The sequence below is a fragment of the Trachypithecus francoisi genome, unplaced genomic scaffold (assembly GCF_009764315.1).
Source record: "Trachypithecus francoisi isolate TF-2019V2 unplaced genomic scaffold, Tfra_2.0 Lachesis_group21, whole genome shotgun sequence".
NCBI classification, from domain to species: domain Eukaryota; kingdom Metazoa; phylum Chordata; class Mammalia; order Primates; family Cercopithecidae; genus Trachypithecus; species Trachypithecus francoisi.
In genome coordinates, this window is record NW_022681467.1 from 12,136,257 (window position 1) to 12,158,001 (window position 21,745).

Genomic DNA, 21,745 nt, shown 5'->3' on the forward strand with positions numbered 1-21,745 from the left:
TTTTAAAAACATTTTATTGGGGATCGTTAAATATAATCCATTTTAAATAATATAAACATGTAGTAGAAGTACATAAAACATACTTTCATTTTCTAAAACATAGAGAACAGTAACTTCTTCACCTCCAAAAGAACAGACCATTTATTGCCATTTAAAAAAATCGTTTGGCATTCCTATTGCCCTTCCCATAACTAAATGAATCAGTGACGTGTATATATATGTATATGTATATATACACACACACACACACACATATACACACACACATACACACACACACACACACACATATATATATATATATTTTTTTTTTTTTTTTTGAGGCAGAGTTTTGCTCTTGTTGCCCAGGCTGGAGTGCAATGGTGCAATCTTGGCTCACTGCAACCTCTGCCTCCTGGGTTCAAGTGATTCTCCTGCTTCAGCCTCCCAAGTAGCTGGGATTACAGGTGCCCACCACCACGCCCAGCTAATTTTTTCTCCATGTTGGTCAGGCTGGTCTCGAACTCCTGACCTCAGGTGATCCGCCCACCTTGGCCTCCCAAAGCGCTGGAATTATAGGTGTGAGCCACCGTAACCAACCCTGATGTATATATTTGAACCTGCTTTTTATTCATTTGTTCAATAAATGAATAAATATTCACAGTTGGGATTACTGGCCTACATCTTCCACAATTATAACATTATTTTAGCTAGTGAACAATAAAACTAATTTGATTTTGGTTAACTTCTTTTCAATACAGATGGTTTAAAATTAAAACAAAACCTGTGTTTTTCTATTGTGATCTTAAAAATATCTTTCTAACATGCTTTTTAAAAATATATATAAGTATGCTGCCACTGCCTTGTAGTAAACTTTAGAAAATGTTGAGATTTCAAAGGGCTGCCTACAAACCAAATGGCATCCTAGCTTTGGCAGGCTGATGCTTCATTTCGGCTGCTCTCGCCCCCTCTAGCGTTTGCAAAGCTCATCTGTCTGATTATCCAGTTACCTCACTGAACAAGAGCTTGGCTAAGTCCTGCCCATCTATGACATCACCCCCTTCTTCAACCACTGCGAGGTGAAGCTTTAAACTTCAGACTTGGAGGTGGGCTGTGTGCAGTAAACTGGAATGCTCTCCCTCGCTCACTCCTCAGTGTAGGAGTGATCTGAAGCAGGACAAGCTCAGCCTGCAGCTGCCGTGGGCTTTGTGTGGACTGGACGCAGAGCTTGGGAGACGGGGGAGGGCTATTACTCCAATTCACAGTCAATGGAATTACAGCTATAGCGGCAGTGTATATAGGATTGCTTTTTCTCGTCTTCCTGGTAAGTGTTTTCCATGTTTTTTCTTATGATTGTCCCAGAAAGTTTGCTTGGTTTTACTCTCTAGAAAGAAACGACTGGATACTATGAGAAATCCAAATAGGAACGTTTGCTCTGTCACCAGAAAAAGCAATATATGTGTGTGCAAGCCAGCAAAGAAAAATTTCACTATATGGCCAAATGCAAGAAGTTTCTTAGAACCTTCTTTCATTTATAAAAGATAGTAAGTGGCTATTTTCTTTCTCGAGTAATTGCTATTTGAAAAGAGCCTTATGGAAAACAGCAAGTTGGAAAGTTCAGTGTTAAATATCAAAGAATACAAGGAGATTCTTCACAGATAGAAAAGCAAAAGGTCCTGCTAACTTGGTGTGTACTGTATGTGTAGTATGATCACCAATTGCTGTTTTTACAACTGTGAAAGAAAATCAATAATCCCTCAGCCCATGAGTACGCAGTACATGAAAAGCATACATCTTGCTCACAGCTAGCCGAGGTGCTCCTAGAGACTTATGTGCCTCTGTAAAGGATTAACAGCTACACCTAGATTTTAAAGCTTGCACTGCTATCGTGCCTGAGCTGCTTCAAGCATTTCAGGCTTGCAAATCTCAACTGGTAAATTGAACTCAGAAGAGGGGGAGACTCTCTTCCAAACCATATTCCCTCTTCAATAGAACGCCAAAATCCATTGCTTAGGCAAGTGTGGCATGTGACTAGCATAGTAAATGGCTAAGTCTACTCAGAAAAACTAACAAAGCTCACCCTGGAAGCTATGCCTGATGTATGACGTGAGTTTGGGGTGGCAGGAAAGAAAAATAAATGAGTAGAGCCCTCATCAAGTGGGTTTTGCAGAGGATCCATTCTTTGCAACTTATAATAGGAAAATCTTATATTGGAAGAAATGCATTTATACTACAAAGCTTGAAAAAGTAGTTAAATGTATCTTCTCAAAAAATTTTTTTCACTGAATTAGGTCTGAAACAAAATGGTTGCATATAGGTAAAGAGTGCAACAGGCCCATCCATGTCTTCTCAATGTCTGGGGAGTTCTTTTTTGTTATTTTATTTAGAATTTAAAGAAAAAAAAACTTGATTTTTTTTTCAATTGTTAGTCCAAATTCTCTAATGGTTTTAATAATAAGGCTATTTTAAATATTCTTAATATATCTGTCTCCTTTAAAATGCTCATCTATGTTATTTTATTATCCAGAAACAACATAAATAAAGCCACTAGAAAAGTCCTTCAGCTGTAGCAATGCCTTTCATTTATCTCTAACTGCATAAAAATATCGTGACCAGCCTAAACATAAAGAATAAATTTGCCTATATTCAGGGGGAATCACTTATACTTGACCCAAAGTGACAGAGGACTAATATTCATCTCTTCTGAAATGAGTAAAGAAAAATGAATCCTTTAAAAGTACCACAATAATATCAACATTACCAACTACCACAAATATTAATGATAATATGCCAGGTTTTTACCATGGGAAAATTAAATCAGAGATATGCCCCTTAGTTTGGACACATATATACACACACAGACAAACGTACATCTATTTATCACCCTGAAATAAAAACAGGGTTATAAAAATGCACAGATTTAACTAAGAAAACTAAAATTTGATTTTTTGAAGAGCACAGCCAAAACACATCAAGTCCGAGGATCAGCGAAATATTAGTGAATGAATAAACATAATGAATTCATTAATATCATGGTTCTGTATAACTGTCTACCAGTTATTAATTGGGTTTTTCATTTCGCTGCACCCCACCCTTTAAAATCAATTATGACTGGGTTCAAAATGCACAATTAAACACTTCCCAAACATAATGTTTGTGAAATGTATAATTGGATAGCAAATAAAGTTTTTACAAAAAGAAGAAAAACAGTAAGAAAATTTGTCATAACTAAAGGTGGCAGCAAAATAGAAGGTATGTTTCTTTTGCTTTTAAGTGTTAATTAAAGAGCCTACAATTCTATCAAAACTTTTTCAGAGCTAAATGAAGCAGTGTGAAATAAATTTGGTTGAAATCTTGTGGCTGTCAGACTTTGTTAGCAAGCTATTAATTATCTTTACCCCAGTTTCTTCTCTAGACTGTATTGCCCAATCAAATAGAAACTCCAATTATGCTCAGCATCTCCTGCCTAGGGACACAAGACCCTAATGAACATTCAGTCTCTCTCGACGAAAAATACAATAATCAGCTTTAAATATGCAAGTGCACTGCAGAGAGATTTTTCTGTGCTTTACTTGGCCACACACCCTAAGGCTTCCTCCTCTTTCTGGATTATTTTTGAACAATTTTAAGCCCTACAAAAATCAGTGCAGGGAATTTGCCTTGTCTTAATAATATATTAATGTTTCTTCTTTCTTGCTTTTCATTTTTGATATGCCAATGTTCATACCAATATTAAATCTGGTCACTAAAACACATATTTGGTTTATAGTTGCCATTTCAGTCATTTCTTAACTTTTATGCCTCTTTTTAAGGTGGGTGGGCTATATAACAAAGAATGTGATTGATTACTGGCAAAATTCAGAGCTAACTTAAAAATTCTGAATAGATCCCCTTATATATTCTTTTATTCAAACTTATTTATTAAAAAAAAAAAGCATTAGAAATAACTGTTTAAAGTCAAATGAAGACTACCATAAATAAAGTCAACAATGGAAATAAGATTCAGTAAATTTTTTAAAGGCCATAATTTCTCCCCTCCTTCTTTCCTCCTTCCCCCTACCCTCCCACCCCCCACCTTTTGCCCCAGAGGCCTTCACTGTTCTTCTCAACGGGAGGCTTTGTTGTAATTAAACCAGAGAAAAACTGGCCAGCAGCAGCCAACATCTGACTTGCGGCTTCTGAAAGCAGTGTTCTGGTAGAGTGTACCACCCCCCAGCGGGCAAAAACTCTACAGTAAAAATCTCTCAGCAATATTAATCCTCACAACTGCATTTTCTCTTCAGAGTATAAAAACGGATGTTTCTCAGCTCCTTCTAACATTGCACCATTTCAAAAATTTACTGAAAGTCAACAAATAAATTTCCAACAAAGAGTTGGTCTTCTGAAACAGCATTCTTCCTCTTAAGAAAATAGGTATACACATTTCAGAAAGTATTTTCCAGTTTCAAAATACAGACCGACATCACTAAATTTGGTTAAACATCACACTAAAGGACAGTTTTCAAAGCTATGTTTATGTTGTGTAAGAAAAAACTTTGAGTTATCTATTTACGAAAATCCCAGAGAAAACAGATTTTAAGTAGAAAGCAATAGAGTATAATTTAAGCAAAAGCTAAAATTTCATTTGTTTTGCATATGCAGAATCTCTTTCCTACCCTAAAATCAAGTGTCAGGGATATATAAAAAGCTTTCTGCAGGTATTGGTCTGTTTAAATGAAAGGAGGGAGAAATTGCTCTCATTTGATGAGACAATGACAGCTTTTGTTCTTTATTCTTTCACTTTACATGTGCACAAGTTACCGTGGCAACTTTGAAGAGAAAACCCACAGACCACATTTGGTTAAAAACCATTTTTAAAGTGTGCCACTGGACTGTGGATTGATCAGTTTATGTGTTGTTGATTTTCTTCCTCTTCATCTGGTTTAAGTAATACCCTACTTGTACATGAAAAACAATGTATTTTATGACTTCAGGTGGTCTCACCGACCAGTATAGTGCTTGCCACACAGTAGACTAAAATAAATCTATTTGCTGAACTACTGTATGGAAACTTAAATATTAGAAATTTCAAGCACATCAACCAAGTTGTATTCACACAGTTAAAAAGGAATTTAAAGTCTGCAATGGTAAAATGTGGTTTAACAAAAGTAGGCGCACTTTTAATTCCTTTTGCTCAAAAGTCAGCACAAATTTAAAGCATGCCCCTACCCCAAACTCTATACCACTTACCTTCACCACTCTCTAAATTAATATCTTACTCGTTCTTACAAGTCTTGTTCTCTAATTCATTTACTTTGGGTTTGATATCATAAAAGGAAGCAGCATTCACTATGCTGAAGGATAATATCCCAGTTTGTCTTTTTGTTTTAAGGATGCTTGATTTAACTTTACAAGCCAAAATAAATGAAGCAGAATTCAATTCATTTGTCACAAACGTACCGGGGAAAAGAACCAGTAACAGAAAAAGTAAAAATACTTAGCATTGGAAATATTATCCCCTATTTTCCATAAATGAAACAAGGACCTTGTTCAGGCTAGAAAATAGTCTGGATAAAACCAAGTATGAAAAGGCACACTTGCTTCTCTGCCTCTCAGCAAACCCTTCAGACTTCATGACTCTCAAGAGGAGAGTTAGAGGTCCTTCTGCTTGCCTGGCATTAAACAAAAGAATTGGAACTTTCCTGAAATCTGATGATCGTGGAAAATTTAACTACCAGACAGGCTGCTTAGAAAGCATTTTGCTGTCACTATCAACTAACCTGATGTACTCCAGTTTTTCAGTTTAGCCATATATGTAGTTTATTTGAAATACCGTTTGTTGTTGCAAAGACTTAGCATTCACAGGTTGAGCTTTTTTAGCAGCAATTTAAGCCTTCATAAATAAATTATCTTCCTAATACTCTAAATTATGATTGTATAAATTCCAGTTTACCTAGAAATATTCACAAAGTTGGATACATTTGTTTAGGCATGAGTTTTTTTTAGCCTCAAGGTTTTACTTAAAACAATGCAACTAACTTGGATTAAAAGTTCTACATGCCATTATATTTTAGACTTGAATATTTTTAAAAGTCCCCAGCATTAAGAAATCATTCTGTGGGAGAAATCATTAAAAAAGAAACTAAAATCTCAAAACCTTATACTTGAATTAATATTTTTCAAAAATGAGTAATGAACAGGTCAAATCAAAATCAATTTAAATCTAAGGCATAAATAAGAAGTTAGCACTACTATTATATAGCTTCATCTTAATCTAAGTAATATTCTCAAAACATAAGAAATACCTTCTCATAACACTCCCAGCTCCAAAATATTGTAGTAGCAGGGAAGAAATCATATAAACATGTAGATTGCCGCAAGTTCTTGATTTTATTTAAATATCAGTTTTCTATTCAGATACAACTTCTTATATTAGTTTTCCTAAAATAGTATCCTTACCTATTTACATGTTTTATTGGGTGTACCATGGAAATAAATTGGAAGCTTTTCAGACTTGATGATTACATTATAAATGCAAACAAAAATCCACAATTTTTATTTGTAAAAAGAAACTGAATACGAATATAAGGATCCCTACTAAAAATTTGATTCATCAGTGAGGTGATTATGTTTTTCTTCTTTTTACTACAGTTTTAAGTGTTTTATAGTTAAATAATGATTCCATTAAAAAAAATTTTTTAAACATTCCATTAAGTTACCAGGGCTCCATTTATGTTTTTCCCCCAAGTTACCCCATTAACAGTATTTTTCTAAAAGATCGATTCATTTTGTTCAGAAGTAATGGCCTTTCAAGCCTAGGCAGACAGAAAGGCTCTGAAGTCAGTGTTGTGGAAACCTGGCCACAGTGTCCATGCCAGTGGGGGTCATTTTTCTTTTCATCATCGACATTTGACTACAGTATTTCTAGGTGCGCAAATATGTAGATCCAGCTCAGAAAGGGGAAAGTCAAAGCATAGGAGAAGATCGTTCATTTTTGATGAAGAGGTCCTTGTAGCCTTTAATATGCCAAAACCAAAACCCAAAAATCTGTTTAGCACTACAGTTTCAAACATAAATGGAAAGAGAAGATATAAAATGTAGTCAAACATGAATGGTTTTGAGCCTAAGTAAAGGGAGTAGGGGCATATGAAAGTAGCTCTGAATGTAACCTTCATTTCTGAAAGAGTATCCTTCTCTCCTAAGAAACCTGTTTTATGTTTTTCCTTTTATTTAAATACAATGTGGGGAGAAAAGAATGACATTTTCCAAGAACTTAATGAGATTTAAGGCTTTCTGTTAATCCCACATTATTACCACTATTGTATGAATGGCAAATGTGAGTTTGCATATCAAACAGAATAGAGGAAGCAGCTTCACAAATGTAAAACAGGTAAAATAAACAAATTAATCTTCCATCTTTTCACACCAATTTAGAACTCTTTCATTCTCTGGGTTAAAAATGTGAAAATCAACACATATTGTTAGAGCCTAATTTGGTGAAAAATACATAGTTCAGATACAAGATAAAAGACATTTATTTTATGTCTGGTTATCATTATGATCATCACCTTGGACACACTGTGGTCTGACCTGACTCAGGGAATGATCAGTTTTTAAATCCCCAAAGTGAGCAGATTCATCATCTCAAGTATATATTACCTTATTATCATCCCTGGAATATCAGAAATGCTTGACTCTTGGTAACATTTTAAGCAGGTTCTTACTTGTATTTTTATAATGGTTTTTAATTAGTTTCTAATGCAATTTAACATAAGTAGTTGTTTTCTAAACTTAACCACATTATTTTATATGTTGAATAATTTTCAAGTTTAAAAAACTTTTACAGAAGATACTTTAAAAAGTAGCCTTGTAATTATAATTTCAGCAGCTTGGTTTTCCATTTTCACACACTGAGAAAGCAACAGTTTTCAAGAAAAGATACTATTGGAATTTGACAATAACGAGCAAAGCCCTAAAGGCATCACAGTAAAACCTCACATTAAACAATAAATCATTTAAACTTTCCTCTGTGGGCACGTTGCAATATTCACTAGAGATTGTTTGATCCATCTGCTAACTGCTATTTTTGTTTCCAGTTGCCTAAATAATAAATTATATGTATCTGTAATTTTTTTCACTTTTCTTCTGTTAATATAGCCTATGACCATGTTGGTATGCAGTTAGCAAACTAAAATAAACTGAATTTTTGGAGAGAACCAGAAACACAAATTGTGGCCTTATTTAACATACTCGTTCAGCAGAGCATTTGAATTATGGAACAGATGCTATCCTTGCTGGATGTTAGGTAGTAACTGTGGGAGAAGCAAATTGCTACTACTTTGGTCCTTACTTTCAGGGTCACATCTTTCCAGGATACTCAAATGTTCCCTACATATATACAAAGTATCAGAGTGGATGATCCTGCATAACCAATTGGAATATTACTCACCTCCTCCAAACTCTTAAAAAATCTTCATGCATATTTGATAATGGGCAAAGCAGTCAACATTAAATTCAAAGATCTCTTTAGTCAAGCCAAGCCAAAAGTCTTCTTTCAGAAATGATACACTTATTAAAAATTGGCATATTCATGTATGAACCAAGAGAGAAATGCCCCATCTGGTTTTGATGTGCTTTCCTAATGGTCACTACAAGGAGATCGAAATAATAGTGTCCTTTCTATTTCAAATACAAAATTTTTTTTCAAACTCAGTACACTAAAAGAAAATTAGAACAGTATTCTCCAGAAAAACTAAACATGACTTGAACTTCTATGTCATCTTTTGGGCAAGAACACCTGAGTGCTTAGAGTTTCAAGATCAGTAAGTAGTCCTTAGATGTACCCCTAAAGAGAAAGGGGATGGTGTCGACATTCTGCAGTTGGGAAGATTGAGACCTGCAGGAAGAATCAAACAGGGCACTGAGCAAATCAACAGAAAAGCTTTTAACATAGTCTTTTCAACTCTAAATTGTGGATTGTGTGACTTTGTTAAATCATGTTCAGAAATGCCTAAAAAGTTACCTTGGCATTTCTGTCAAAAATATTTGTTAATGTATTTGCTCACCTCTTTGACATGTACTTGTTTTCTTCTTTTTAAACATTTTATCATTTTATGCATATGATTTCAAAGTAAATTTTTAAAGACTGGCTTGAATTTGAAAGCCACGGTGTTTAATTCAAAGTGACACAATCATATAATAGAAATTATCTGTTTGATGACAATCTCAACTTTGGCTCCTACTTTATTTATATAAGAAAATGAGAAGTCTAAAAACAAAGAGGTCAACCTATCCCTTTTGACTAACCACTATGATGAAAGATGTGTTGTTTTAAGACATTGAAATTAAATGTCTAGGAAATTTCTCTAGTATTTTAAAGTTCATTATTAATAGTTCATTAAAACCTTTTACTTTCACAGGAGATGCTCAGTCCCAGTATATTTTAAGGAAGATAAATATAAAGGAAATTTAGTATGCCTCGTTTTCTTTCCATGAAGAATTTAGTTTCCTTTACTTCTTAAAAGAGAATACCTGTTCTTGTATAACGTGACTGCACCAGACATTCTGAAAAATCAGGAAGAAGCAAAAGCTGGAAATAGCTATTTCACAGCAGGTAATCATACCTCAGGATGTAGCTACTGTACAAAGTTTATACTTGGATAATCCTGGATGGGAATAAAGGTAGGGGGTAACTGCCTGAAAAACCTTTTACTATACAGGCCTTAGCATCATGAATGGCTTTCTTCATGAGGATCTGAAGTTACTATCTCTGACCACATTGCACAGAAGAGCCAATAAGAATTTCAAAGAGGGCAATTTCCACTAAGGGAATTAAGCTACACAAAAGGAACCTTCACACAGAAACTCTATCAGAAAGAAAAAAAAAATACATAGGAAGCCATGTGTCCTACATAGTAACAGGAAGCAGAATTGTTTCTGCCCCCACTTTAATGAGCTTGCCCACCATGCTGAACTGCAGCTGGAATGTTCATTGACAACAGCAAGCCTGATCTGGAGGTGTGTGCGGCATAGGATTACTTGAATAAACGGTGAAGAACATTTCCAAGGACTAAACAAAAGTTTATAAGTCCCAGCCCCTCACCAGGAAAATAATATATGTGCATTGGATATTCACCCCCGCAAAATTTACTCACATCGTTCAATAAGGTAGGAAAAACAAAGTATTTTATTTTCATGCCTAAAATTACAAAGGCTAATTAATACTTAAAAGGACACAAGATATTATATTACACAATACATCAGTATAAATCTGTACTTTGCCAGCCATAGAAAAAGTTGATTTATATTCTAGGTTAGAATTTAAAGAAATATAAATGCACTGTGAAAACACATTATGAGGGAGAAAATAATGAAAAATGTGGACAAAGTCATTAAAACTTGCAGTATGAAACATGTAACAAAATGCAAACAGAAGAAAGACAGAGTTCAACATGAAGTGAAATTTTCCACATAGGTTAGTTGGATGTATCAGCTTTGTAATTCTTTCCCAAAAATAAATGAAAGATTCATTCTTATTTTCTTATAGAAATCCACCCATTTAAAATGATACTTAAAATTAATAACCAAAGAAAATGAAATGACATTAATAATCAAAGCAAACTATGGGTTTAATTGAGATTCACGATCTCAAGATGTGGGTAACTATGAAGTATGAAGTATGAAGAGAATAGATATTTTTATGACATTTTTCTATACCTGTATAGTCTTTGCCTAATAAAAAGTAAATATAAAAATTTGTGGTTTTTTGGTAACAGTAAAATGGTTACCTTTAAATATAACAAATAATATTCCAAGGTGTTATTATGAATATTAAGAAAGAAATGGATATTCAATTAGCTTGATCAGTGACTGTCTATAAAGTTGATATAAAGTATAATTAAAATACTTTAGATTATTCAATAAAACTTCATTTATATTTAACATTTCAAAATCAAATGGATTTAGGACATGTTACTTTTTAAGGTATAAAGAAATTAAGAAACCATTAAGGTAAAGAGATTATATGACACTGTCTATTGTTAGCTAGCAATAAACCCAACTATGCCCTCTCCCAAAACAAACTAAAACATTAAAAGTGATAATGGATATTTTAGTTTCCACATTCATTTTAAACATTATATTCATTATGCTGTCCTTATTGTTTTCTGTCTTTTTTTACTCACTTCATCTTAGGGTTCTGAAGTAACGGAAGCTACCTTGTATAAAGACCTCAACACTGCTGACCATGATCAGCCCAGCCTGGAGCATCTTCCTCATCGGGACTAAAATTGGGCTGTTCCTTCAAGTAGCACCTCTATCAGTTATGGCTAAATCCTGTCCATCTGTGTGTCGCTGCGATGCGGGTTTCATTTACTGTAATGATCGCTTTCTGACATCCATTCCAACAGGAATACCAGAGGATGCTACAACTCTCTACCTTCAGAACAACCAAATAAATAATGCTGGGATTCCTTCAGATTTGAAAAACTTGCTGAAAGTAGAAAGAATATACCTATACCACAACAGCTTAGATGAATTTCCTACCAACCTCCCAAAGTATGTAAAAGAGTTACATTTGCAAGAAAATAACATAAGGACTATCACTTATGATTCACTTTCAAAAATTCCTTATCTGGAAGAATTACATTTAGATGACAACTCTGTCTCTGCGGTTAGCATAGAAGAGGGAGCATTCCGAGACAGCAACTATCTCCGACTGCTTTTCCTGTCCCGCAACCACCTTAGCACAATTCCCTGGGGTTTGCCCAGGACTATAGAAGAACTACGCTTGGATGATAATCGCATATCCACAATTTCATCACCATCTCTTCAAGGTCTCACTAGTCTAAAACGCCTGGTTCTAGATGGAAACCTGTTGAACAATCACGGTTTAGGTGACAAAGTTTTCTTCAACCTAGTTAATTTAACAGAGCTGTCCCTGGTGCGGAATTCCCTGACTGCTGCACCAGTAAACCTTCCAGGCACAAACCTGAGGAAGCTTTATCTTCAAGATAACCACATCAATCGGGTGCCCCCAAATGCTTTTTCTTATCTAAGGCAGCTCTATCGACTGGATATGTCCAATAATAACCTAAGTAATTTACCTCAGGGTATCTTTGATGATTTGGACAATATAACACAACTGATTCTTCGCAACAATCCCTGGTATTGTGGGTGCAAGATGAAATGGGTACGTGACTGGTTACAATCATTACCTGTGAAGGTCAACGTGCGTGGGCTTATGTGTCAAGCCCCAGAAAAAGTTCGTGGGATGGCTATTAAGGATCTCAATGCAGAACTGTTTGATTGTAAGGACAGTGGGATTGTAAGCACCATTCAGATAACCACTGCAATACCCAACACAGTGTATCCTGCCCAAGGACAGTGGCCAGCTCCAGTGACCAAACAGCCAGATATTAAGAACCCCAAGTTCACCAAGGATCACCAAACCACAGGGAGTCCCTCAAGAAAAACAATTACAATTACTGTGAAATCTGTCACCTCTGATACAATTCATATCTCTTGGAAACTTGCTCTACCTATGACTGCTTTGAGACTCAGCTGGCTTAAACTGGGCCATAGCCCAGCATTTGGATCTATAACAGAAACAATTGTAACAGGGGAACGCAGTGAGTACTTGGTCACAGCCCTGGAGCCTGATTCACCCTATAAAGTATGCATGGTTCCCATGGAAACCAGTAACCTCTACCTATTTGATGAAACTCCTGTTTGTATTGAGACTGAAACTGCACCCCTTCGAATGTACAACCCTACAACCACCCTCAATCGAGAGCAAGAGAAAGAACCTTACAAAAACCCCAATTTACCTTTGGCTGCCATCATTGGTGGAGCTGTGGCCCTGGTTACCATTGCCCTTCTTGCTTTAGTGTGTTGGTATGTTCATAGGAATGGATCGCTTTTCTCAAGGAACTGTGCATATAGCAAAGGGAGGAGAAGAAAGGATGACTATGCAGAAGCTGGCACTAAGAAGGACAACTCTATCCTGGAAATCAGGGAAACTTCTTTTCAGATGTTACCAATAAGCAATGAACCCATCTCGAAGGAAGAGTTTGTAATACATACCATATTTCCTCCTAATGGAATGAATCTGTACAAAAACAATCACAGTGAAAGCAGTAGTAACCGAAGCTACAGAGACAGTGGTATTCCAGACTCAGATCACTCACACTCATGATGCTGAAGGACTTGCAGCAGACTTGTGTTTTGGGTTTTTTAAACCTAAGGGAGGTGATGGTAGGAACCCTGTTCTACTGCAAAACACTGGAAAAAGAGACTGAAAAAAGCAATGTACTGTACATTTGCCATATAATTTATATTTAAGAACTTTTTATTAAAAGTTTCAAATTTCAGGTTACTGCTGCGATTGATGTAGTGGAGATGCCTGAACACAATTCTATATTTTAGTATTTTTTAGTAATTTGTACTGTATTTTCCTTGCAAATATTGGAGTTATAAACCATTTACTTTGTGTTCTACTGAGTAAGATGACTTGTTGACTGTGAAAGTGAATTTTCTTGCTGTGTTGAACAATCAGGACTGCATTCACATGAGATCCTTGTAGTATAAGCACAGGCCATTTTTCACTTTGGTATTAATAAAATGTAAAAAAAACTGGCTGAATGGCTGAATGAGAGAATTTAATTTTAAAAAATGGTTATGAAATAATGTTCCAATTATTAAATTTGTATTATCCCAGTGGTATTCAATAAATCAAAGTGTGTGAAGTAATGGGCAATATCAAACCTGCTGCATATCTCCATTTTTGCTCTAGGCAAATTAATTATCCTTAAAAAAGTTAAGCATATCTTCTGAACTGAATACATCAGCTGGCATAAAAGGAGTGTGAAGTCTATTAAAGCCATTGTCAGCAAAGCTTTGAAAATAAAGGACTTCACAAAAACAGTAATGTAAATGTGTTTCCAAGTTGCGGGGGAAATGTGTACTTAGGAAAACATGAAAACTTAGACTTGTATAGTATAATGAACACAAATACCAAAACTGCATTTTGGTTTTGCCTATGCCATCCTGATTTTTGAAAAGTGACTTATAAACACAAAATTGTTAGTGTTTATGATGTTTTTATCATAAAGGATGTCAGAGAAATTTTATGCATATTAAAAATGTAGTGTAATTATAAGCGATTCCCCTCAACAACCCAGAGAAAGTAGTTCTTTAAATAAGAGAGAATTTAAAGAAAAATAAATACTAGACATCAAATTTAGATCTGGTTTATGTCAAAGGTTTTAACACTGTACATAAATGTTCAATTTACTTTTAAAAAGATCAAGAATACTGCCCATTACTGTCACAATTTTCCAGATATTACATAATGAACTTGTAATGTAACATTTCCTTCTAGCTTCCTACTGAATTGTGAGCTATTACTTGTTGAAAAACCATATCACTTTTCTGTTGCCATGATTTTTTTTTTTCAACAAAAAACCAAAGTGCATTGTACGCCCTTTGGCCAGTCTTGTATGTGCCTTGATCCAATGCTACATGTATTCAGCTTTTAAAACTCGACAAATTTTTCATACTCCTTAAATATGAAAAATTATGGTCTTATTGCTGAATAAAACTTTTAAAAAGTACAGAATAATTGTGCTTGCTTTTTCAGGATTGTGTTACTATCACTAAGTAGCAAATTGCCCAGCACATTAGTCCTAAATGTCCCATGTATTTTTCTAGTCATAAAAATAAAAGTTGGCTAAAAATTTTAAAAAATCAACATCTTGAGGTTGTGTATCGTTTTACTTCAAAGAGTTCAGTATTCCATGTATAAATTTATTTCCTCTTACTTCTTCATTGTATAGATGGAAAATTTAAGAAATGGTTTCACGGCCTTTCTCTCTTAGGCACACTGCTGCCACTGTCCTGATACTTTTTAAGGTGGTCTTTGAAAATTTGTTTTTTAAAATAGCCTTTTTAGTAGAGTGAGTTGGCATTTGTGATACTGTTTCTGGCATACAACTCCTAAAATCTTTGCAATCTTCAAAGTGATATATTTTCATTTTTCATATGCTAATGAGTTCACTGATGGCTGGCAGGCCCTAAGTAGCTTCAAGATAAAGTCTGGTCATTGAAAAGACCAAGACATGATTATAGGGTTGGGACTTACAACCCCAAACCCCAACTTCCAGAGAAGGGGAAGGGGATGAAGATTAAGTTGATCACCAGTGACCAATGGTTTAATCAAGCACGCCTGTGTAATCAAGCCTCCATAAAAAAACAAAAGGCCAAGGTTTGGAGAGCTTCCAGATAGCTGAACCTGTGGAGGTTCCTGCAGGGTGGCATGCCTGGAGAGGGCGTGGAAGCTCTGTGCCCACCCAGACCTCACCTAATGTTTCCTGCCATCTGGATCCTTTGTCACATCCTTTATAATACATCAGTAAATCTGTTGCCTTGCATTTTGTGAGCTGTTGTAGCAAATTAATAGAACACAAAAAAGGATCCTGGGAAACCAAACATGAAGCTGGCTAGTTTTGCAACTGGTGTCTGAAGAGGGGGCAGTCTTGTGGGAATAAGCACTCAACCTGTGGGATGTGACACAATTTCCAGGCAGCCAGTGTCAGGATTAAACTGAATTGGAGGACATCTGGCTGGTATCTGCTGAAGAACTGATTGTTTGCTCGGTGTATGGGGCAAAACTTGGTAAGACAAGTCTTCTGTGTTGATTATTGTTGAATGAGATAATTAAAACCCACACACACACACACACACACACTTTGTGTTTTCCACACAGAGCATCAAAAGACTTGAAATCTTTCAATCTTTTCATAATGTCTGTACTATTTAGAATAAATAGTACAATTAAAAACAAACCACTTACCCTTCCTAGCTATGTTTCCATATCTGTAAAAGGGGGTTATTAGTACCCTTATTTTTGTGAGGATTAAATGACATGATGTGCATGGAAATTGTACAATCTTCTACAAAATATAAGTTACTACTATTATGGTCAACAAATGTTTGCCATCTGTTCCCAAATTTTACTAGAGACTGCTCCTTCTACTCCTCTACTGACAAGGAGATATCTCCAAGTGACTATGAAATCTTATTAATTATTTGCTTGCTATCTTCAAAATGTTTCCCAACACTCTGTCTTTTGGCTTCCCGTTATGGCTGTTTTCGAGGAATAACTGAAAGACTAATGTGATTAACATTAAACATAGTGAATGTTTCTGAAGGAAGTCTGACTTTGCTTCTAGAAGTTTTGAATAGTTTAAGCTATAGTTCTTATAAAAGTCAGGGAAAGGACTGAATGTCTCCATAAAGTCTCTATAAACCTGTAGTTTATAAAAAAAAAAAAAAGAGATTATATTGATATTTTCCAGTCAGTATACCTTTCATGAGCATAGAAGTTTGTCAATGTTCTAAAATACACCTTTTGATTATGTTGCCTGGAATAAATCAGAAACATGTTTTATACTAGCAAATATGCAGAGCACCAACAGGATACAAGTTTTTTCTTTATCTACACTTGCTATAAAATCCAGTTGCTTTGCAAAGTACAAAATATACATATATATATACTTCAATAGAATATCAAGATACAAGTCTCCACCTTAAAGAGCACTCAATAATTATACACACATTTCCATGCATCCCAAACTAAATGATACTAATAAGACTAAATTCCAAATCAGGTACTAACAAATTTATACGGAAAAAAAATCCAGTTCTGAATATATAGCATATAGATTTAACAACAACAACAAATTTAAAAAGTGGGAAAGCTAGAAAAAAACTAGAGGAAAAAATTACTCCCTTGCTAAATGTTTGACAAAATCAAAAATTGTTTTTAGATGCAGCCACTTGTAACTGCATTTAATCACTGCACTTATTCTTGCTCCCTATTAAAACTAACACTGTGCTCTATCTTATAGCAAGGCTGATTTATTAAAAGTATCATTCTCCTATTCCAAACAAACTAGTGAAAAGAACTCGGCTTTAATAACTACAGTTTCTGACTAATGCATATTTTATAGCCACATGCCAACATGACAGTTTTCATGAGGAATCCAAAGAGAACTCCATGTCCCAAAGCACCTGAAGCATGGGTGTTAACGGAATCAATCCACCAATGAATGTAGTATTAGTTCATTGCTGCTGAAAATGGTAGTAGCATTTAAAATTCTAATTCCTTTTTCCTTCTTAGTATGATTAGCAAATCTTGATTTAGCATAGTCTTGGAATAACAAACACTGTACTTTTTGTTTTTATTAAATTAGCAAAAAATAACTCATGCTTATCAATCACTTTTTAAGAACTTCAAAGTTCTCTACAAATATTCTTAACTAGTCAATGACTTTTACTGACTGGCTTTTTTTTTTTTTTTTTTTTTTTTGAGACGGAGTATCACTCTGTTACCCAGGCTGGAAGGCAGTAGCGCAATCTTAGCTCACTGAAACTGTCTCCTGGATTCAAGCGATTCTCCTGCCTCAGCCTCCTGAGTAGCTGGGATTGCAGATGTGCGTCATCACACCCAGCTAATTTTTGTATTTTTAGTAGAGACGGGGTTTCACCATGTTGGCCAGGCTGATCTCGAACTCCCAACCTCAGGTGATCCACCCACCTCAGCCTCCCAAAGTGCTGGGATTATAAGCGTGAGACACCACGCCCAGCTTGCTTCCTTTTTATAAGGAGCAGATGGCTTGCCTTCAAGAAGTATGCTGTCTACTAGTTATAGGGCATAAATAGCAATGACAGTTCACTGCTCTGCAGTAAAGAGGAAGAAACAACTACATCTATTTGAATAGATCAAGGAAGGCCTCATGAAGGAGATAAAATTAAGGATAGGTGTTGAGGGGTAAGAAGGAGTTTAAAGAAAAGCAGATACTGGTTCTGAAGAAAAAATAGTGACCAAAATTATAAAGAAATAAAAATGGGCAATGTTTCCCAACCCTGACCTTGGTCAGAATCACTTGAGGGAGGTTTTTATTAAGATAATCAGGCTCCAACAAAGACTTACTAAATTAAAAACTCCCAGAAGAAGGCTAGGCACGTACATTTCAAAAAATTCCAAAGGTGATTCTGCTGTGGTCGAGGACCACTGATTTAGGAGGTGTTTGGATAAAGGCCAATAGTCCGACTGAAATACAGGGTCCATGAAGGAGGTAAGACTGGAAAGGTTTTTTCCATTAGGCTTTGCAGTGCGTCGAATTCCAAGCTGAGAAGTCTACATTGATATTCTTTGGCAATGCCTCTTAAGCAGGTATGTAAATGATCAGTGCTCTTCAGGCAACATTTTGTAAAAATAAAAAATATTGCATAATGATGAATGGGAGAAACTGGGAACAAGAAGGCAAGTTAGAAGGCTATGCAATATTTCAGGCAAGGGGAAATAAGGGCCACTGCCAGTGGAATGGGGTCAAAAAAGAAATAAAGAAAGCTTTAATTAAAAAGATACAGTAAAAAAAGTGAATATTGAAGATGATGAAGATTTTCAGCACAGGTAAGTAGAATTTTGGTGAGGCAATTAATAAAGATGGAAAACAATTGAAAAGAAACAGATTTCAGAGTATTTTGTAAATATTGGCTTTGAACAGGTGACTACATGCGCAGTACAGGTTTACATCTGCTAATTATTAATAGTGCCCTCTTCAACTCTCCATAGTGACTCAGATAATAAATTAACATGACCTTAGGTTTACATTATCCCTCTGGACACGTCTACAGAGGGTTACAAAGGAGGATGTGGGGACAGATCCTCAGCATCAGGAAGGGAAACCACATCTAAGAGGTGAGTATTAAAATTGAGAGGGCAGATGAGATAACCAACAGAAAATAAGCAGAGAGAAAAGAGGTGCCAAAGGAGCACCCTTTGTAATGAGGGAAGAGGGAGAAGAATCCACACCAAAGAAACAACAAACAAACAAAATGTGGGGTGGGGGGGTCGCAGAGGAGGAAAAAAAATCACAGAAAGAAAATATTATGGAGTCAAGGAAGTGAGGTATTAAAAAAGGAGGATGTCAAAAATGTTATCAGGGTAAAGACATAGAAGAGGTCACCACTGAATATGAAAAATGAGGTGACCCTTGGGGGATTATGAAAGCAGTGTCTGCAAGTAATGAGGGAAAAGTCTCTAGCGTACTGAGAGGATAATGGGAGATAAAGAAAACAGAAACAATGATTAAGACTACTCTTTCAAGAAGATAAGAGGGTGAAGGGGTCTTGGTGGGTCATGGGGAGGAACAAGAAAAAAAAAAAGGAAGTGAATACCAGGAGGGAGATATATCAACCTGAGGAAGAAGATGGGAGTATAGTGAGAGGAATCTACAACGAAGACCGGGAGCATATTTCATAGGAGAAAAGAAAGTGGAGATGCCGAAGAGGTGCGGCCCAAGCCATGACTGTGGCTCTAGGATGCCTGAAATAAAGACTGACTGAGAAGCTACAGTTTTACAAGTATCACTAGCTAGGAGAACAAAGTCACTGAGAGAGATGGAATGAGGTGGTATGAAGGTAAGGTTTGTAGTCCAGGCCCTAAGGAAGATGGGGAAATGTCCCAGAGATGAAGAGGATGGAGAAGATGATAGGATTAGGTGATGCAACTGTAAAATACAGACTTCAAAATAAAGGTTTTTGAATAATGATGACAGAAGCATAGTCACATCTTTCAGGTTTGGAGAAAACATTTTTGAGACTACCTACCTATATCCCATACTCTCCCCTATCCTACTTTCGTCAAATATTGGTAGTTTCTAGAGATGGAGCAGATAACAGGAAAGTCCATCCTCTAAGGAAAAATGTCCATTAATTCAAGACTATGGGAAGAATGCTAAGAAAAATGCTAATCATATGGGAAATTGGAATCCAAAAGAAAAATATTGTAGTGAGCCTAGTAAAAGCAGTTAGAAAACGATCCAGAAAGGAGATAATATTCTCAGAAAGAAAGACACGAAACAGGAAAGCAAAGCGGGAAGGGCATTGCACCTAGGACTCTAACAGATAATCAGTTACACAGGCTGCTGGTCATGAGAGGTGGGTGGAAACTCTTATTCTAAATAGTACAGACATTATGAACAGATTAAAAGAAGAACTAGAATAATCAAATTAACCTTGATCTATTCTTCACACTTCAAACCAGAAATAAATTCAACTTTATCTCAAAATACACACTGAAGAAGTATTTTTACCCATGTAACCTTGTACTGGGCTTTCCTACAAGTATCGTAAGATTCCAGGCAAAGAGGTAAGCAAATCACATTATGAACCCCTCCCACTCCCTAGCCCATCTCATTTTTTTTTTTTTTTGAGACGGAGTCTCGCTCTGTCGCCCAAGCTGGAGTGCAGTGGCCGGATCTCAGCTCACCGCAAGCTCCGCCTCCCGGGTTTACGCCATTCTCCTGCCTCAGCCTCCCGAGTAGCTGGGACTACAGGCGCCCGCCACTTCGCCCGGCTAGTTTTTTGTATTTTTAAGCAGAGACGGGGTTTCACCGTGTTAGCCAGGATGGTCTCGATCTCCTGACCTCGTGATCCGCCCGTCTCGGCCTCCCAAAGTGCTGAGATTACAGGCTTGAGCCCCCGTGCCCGGCCCCCTATCTCATTTTTATGTTACATGGCTAGAATGAGATTAGAAATAACCTTTAAGGCAGCCTTCAAAGTTTTTCTTTTTTAAGAGGTTTCAAAAGGAAGCATGCAGTCACGGGGGTGTGGAAGTTGGGGATAATGGGATTTTACAGATTGATTATGTGCACACATAAAAGCAGTGCTTCTTTTTCAATGCCAGCTGGCTGGAGTGGAGGGAGGATAGTCCAGGCAATTACTACGCAAAGTAATTACACTGTTGAATGTACGTTGGGGGCTCTGATAGTTGTGACAACACAAAGCTGAGGCAGTTCATATCAATGTTCCATTAAAAAGCACGGAATCACTGCTGGAATCTCACATTTTAATTTCCTTAATATGAGGATCAATGTTAATGAATCTACCCAGAGAAGACTAGGTTAAACAAAAGTCTAACAGAAGTTTCTCTTTCTAAAATATGTTCTGTAAATATTAGTGACGTCTTACACATACAGTGGGCTTAATAAGTGCCTGCTGATTATGTTGCTGCTACTACAGACCCTACCATTTGTTGAAGACTTTGTCCAGCCCAGCGTTATTTTAGATCTTTTAATCTCATTTAATTCACACAGTAACTTTAGAGATAGGAATTATTATCCTTATTTTTCAGATAAGCAAATTAAGACTTTGAAAGGTCATAGAGATTTGTTATCCAGTCAACCTTAACAATGATGTACTGAGTATCTGTTCAATAACTGTGGCTGGACTTGGGTATACAACAGTAGACCAAAAAGACATGAAGATTATGGTTGGGGGAGGGCAGGAATCCAGATTTTTTTTTTTTTTTTTGAGACAGAGTCTTGCTCTGTCACCAGGTTGGAGTGCAGTGGTGCCATCTCGGCTCAATGCAACCTCCGCCTCCCAGGTTCAAGCAATTCTCCTGCCTCAGCCTCCCAAGTAGCTGGGACTACAGGCACATGCCACCACACCGGCTAATTTTTTGTATTTTTAATAGAGATGGTGTTTCACCATGTTGGCCAGGATGGTCTCGATCTCTTGACCTCGTGATCCACCCACCTTGGCCTCCCAAAGTGCTGGGATTACAGGTATTAGCCACCACACCTGGCCAGGAATCCAGATATTAAACAAAACTCAAAGGAATATAAAGTGAAAAACTGTGATACGTACCACGAAAGAGAAAAAATATGGTGCTATGAGTGAGCATAACAAGAGAACCTATTTAGATTGGGTGGTAAGA

General features: G+C 36.3%; 2 protein-coding genes across 6 annotated transcripts in view; one reads left to right on the forward strand and one right to left on the reverse strand.

Moving 5' to 3' along the window:
* MACROD2 (mono-ADP ribosylhydrolase 2) overlaps positions 1–21,745 on the reverse strand; it is a 2,183,277-nt gene that overhangs the window by 1,778,871 nt on the left and 382,661 nt on the right. The gene's annotated exons all lie outside the window — the stretch shown is intronic.
* FLRT3 (fibronectin leucine rich transmembrane protein 3) lies at positions 524–14,707 on the forward strand. Of its 4 annotated transcripts, XM_033185562.1 has the most exons (4): positions 524–1,303; positions 9,378–9,571; positions 9,678–10,125; positions 11,152–14,707. In XM_033185562.1, the coding sequence occupies exon 4, from the start codon at positions 11,204–11,206 to the stop codon at positions 13,151–13,153; it is 1,950 nt and encodes a 649-aa protein (XP_033041453.1). In that variant the 5' UTR covers positions 524–1,303; positions 9,378–9,571; positions 9,678–10,125; positions 11,152–11,203; the 3' UTR covers positions 13,154–14,707. The 4 variants fall into 4 exon arrangements, with proteins under 4 accessions (XP_033041453.1, XP_033041451.1, XP_033041454.1 ...); XM_033185560.1 differs by having other exon boundaries at positions 9,378–10,125; XM_033185561.1 differs by lacking the exon at positions 9,678–10,125 and having other exon boundaries at positions 525–1,303.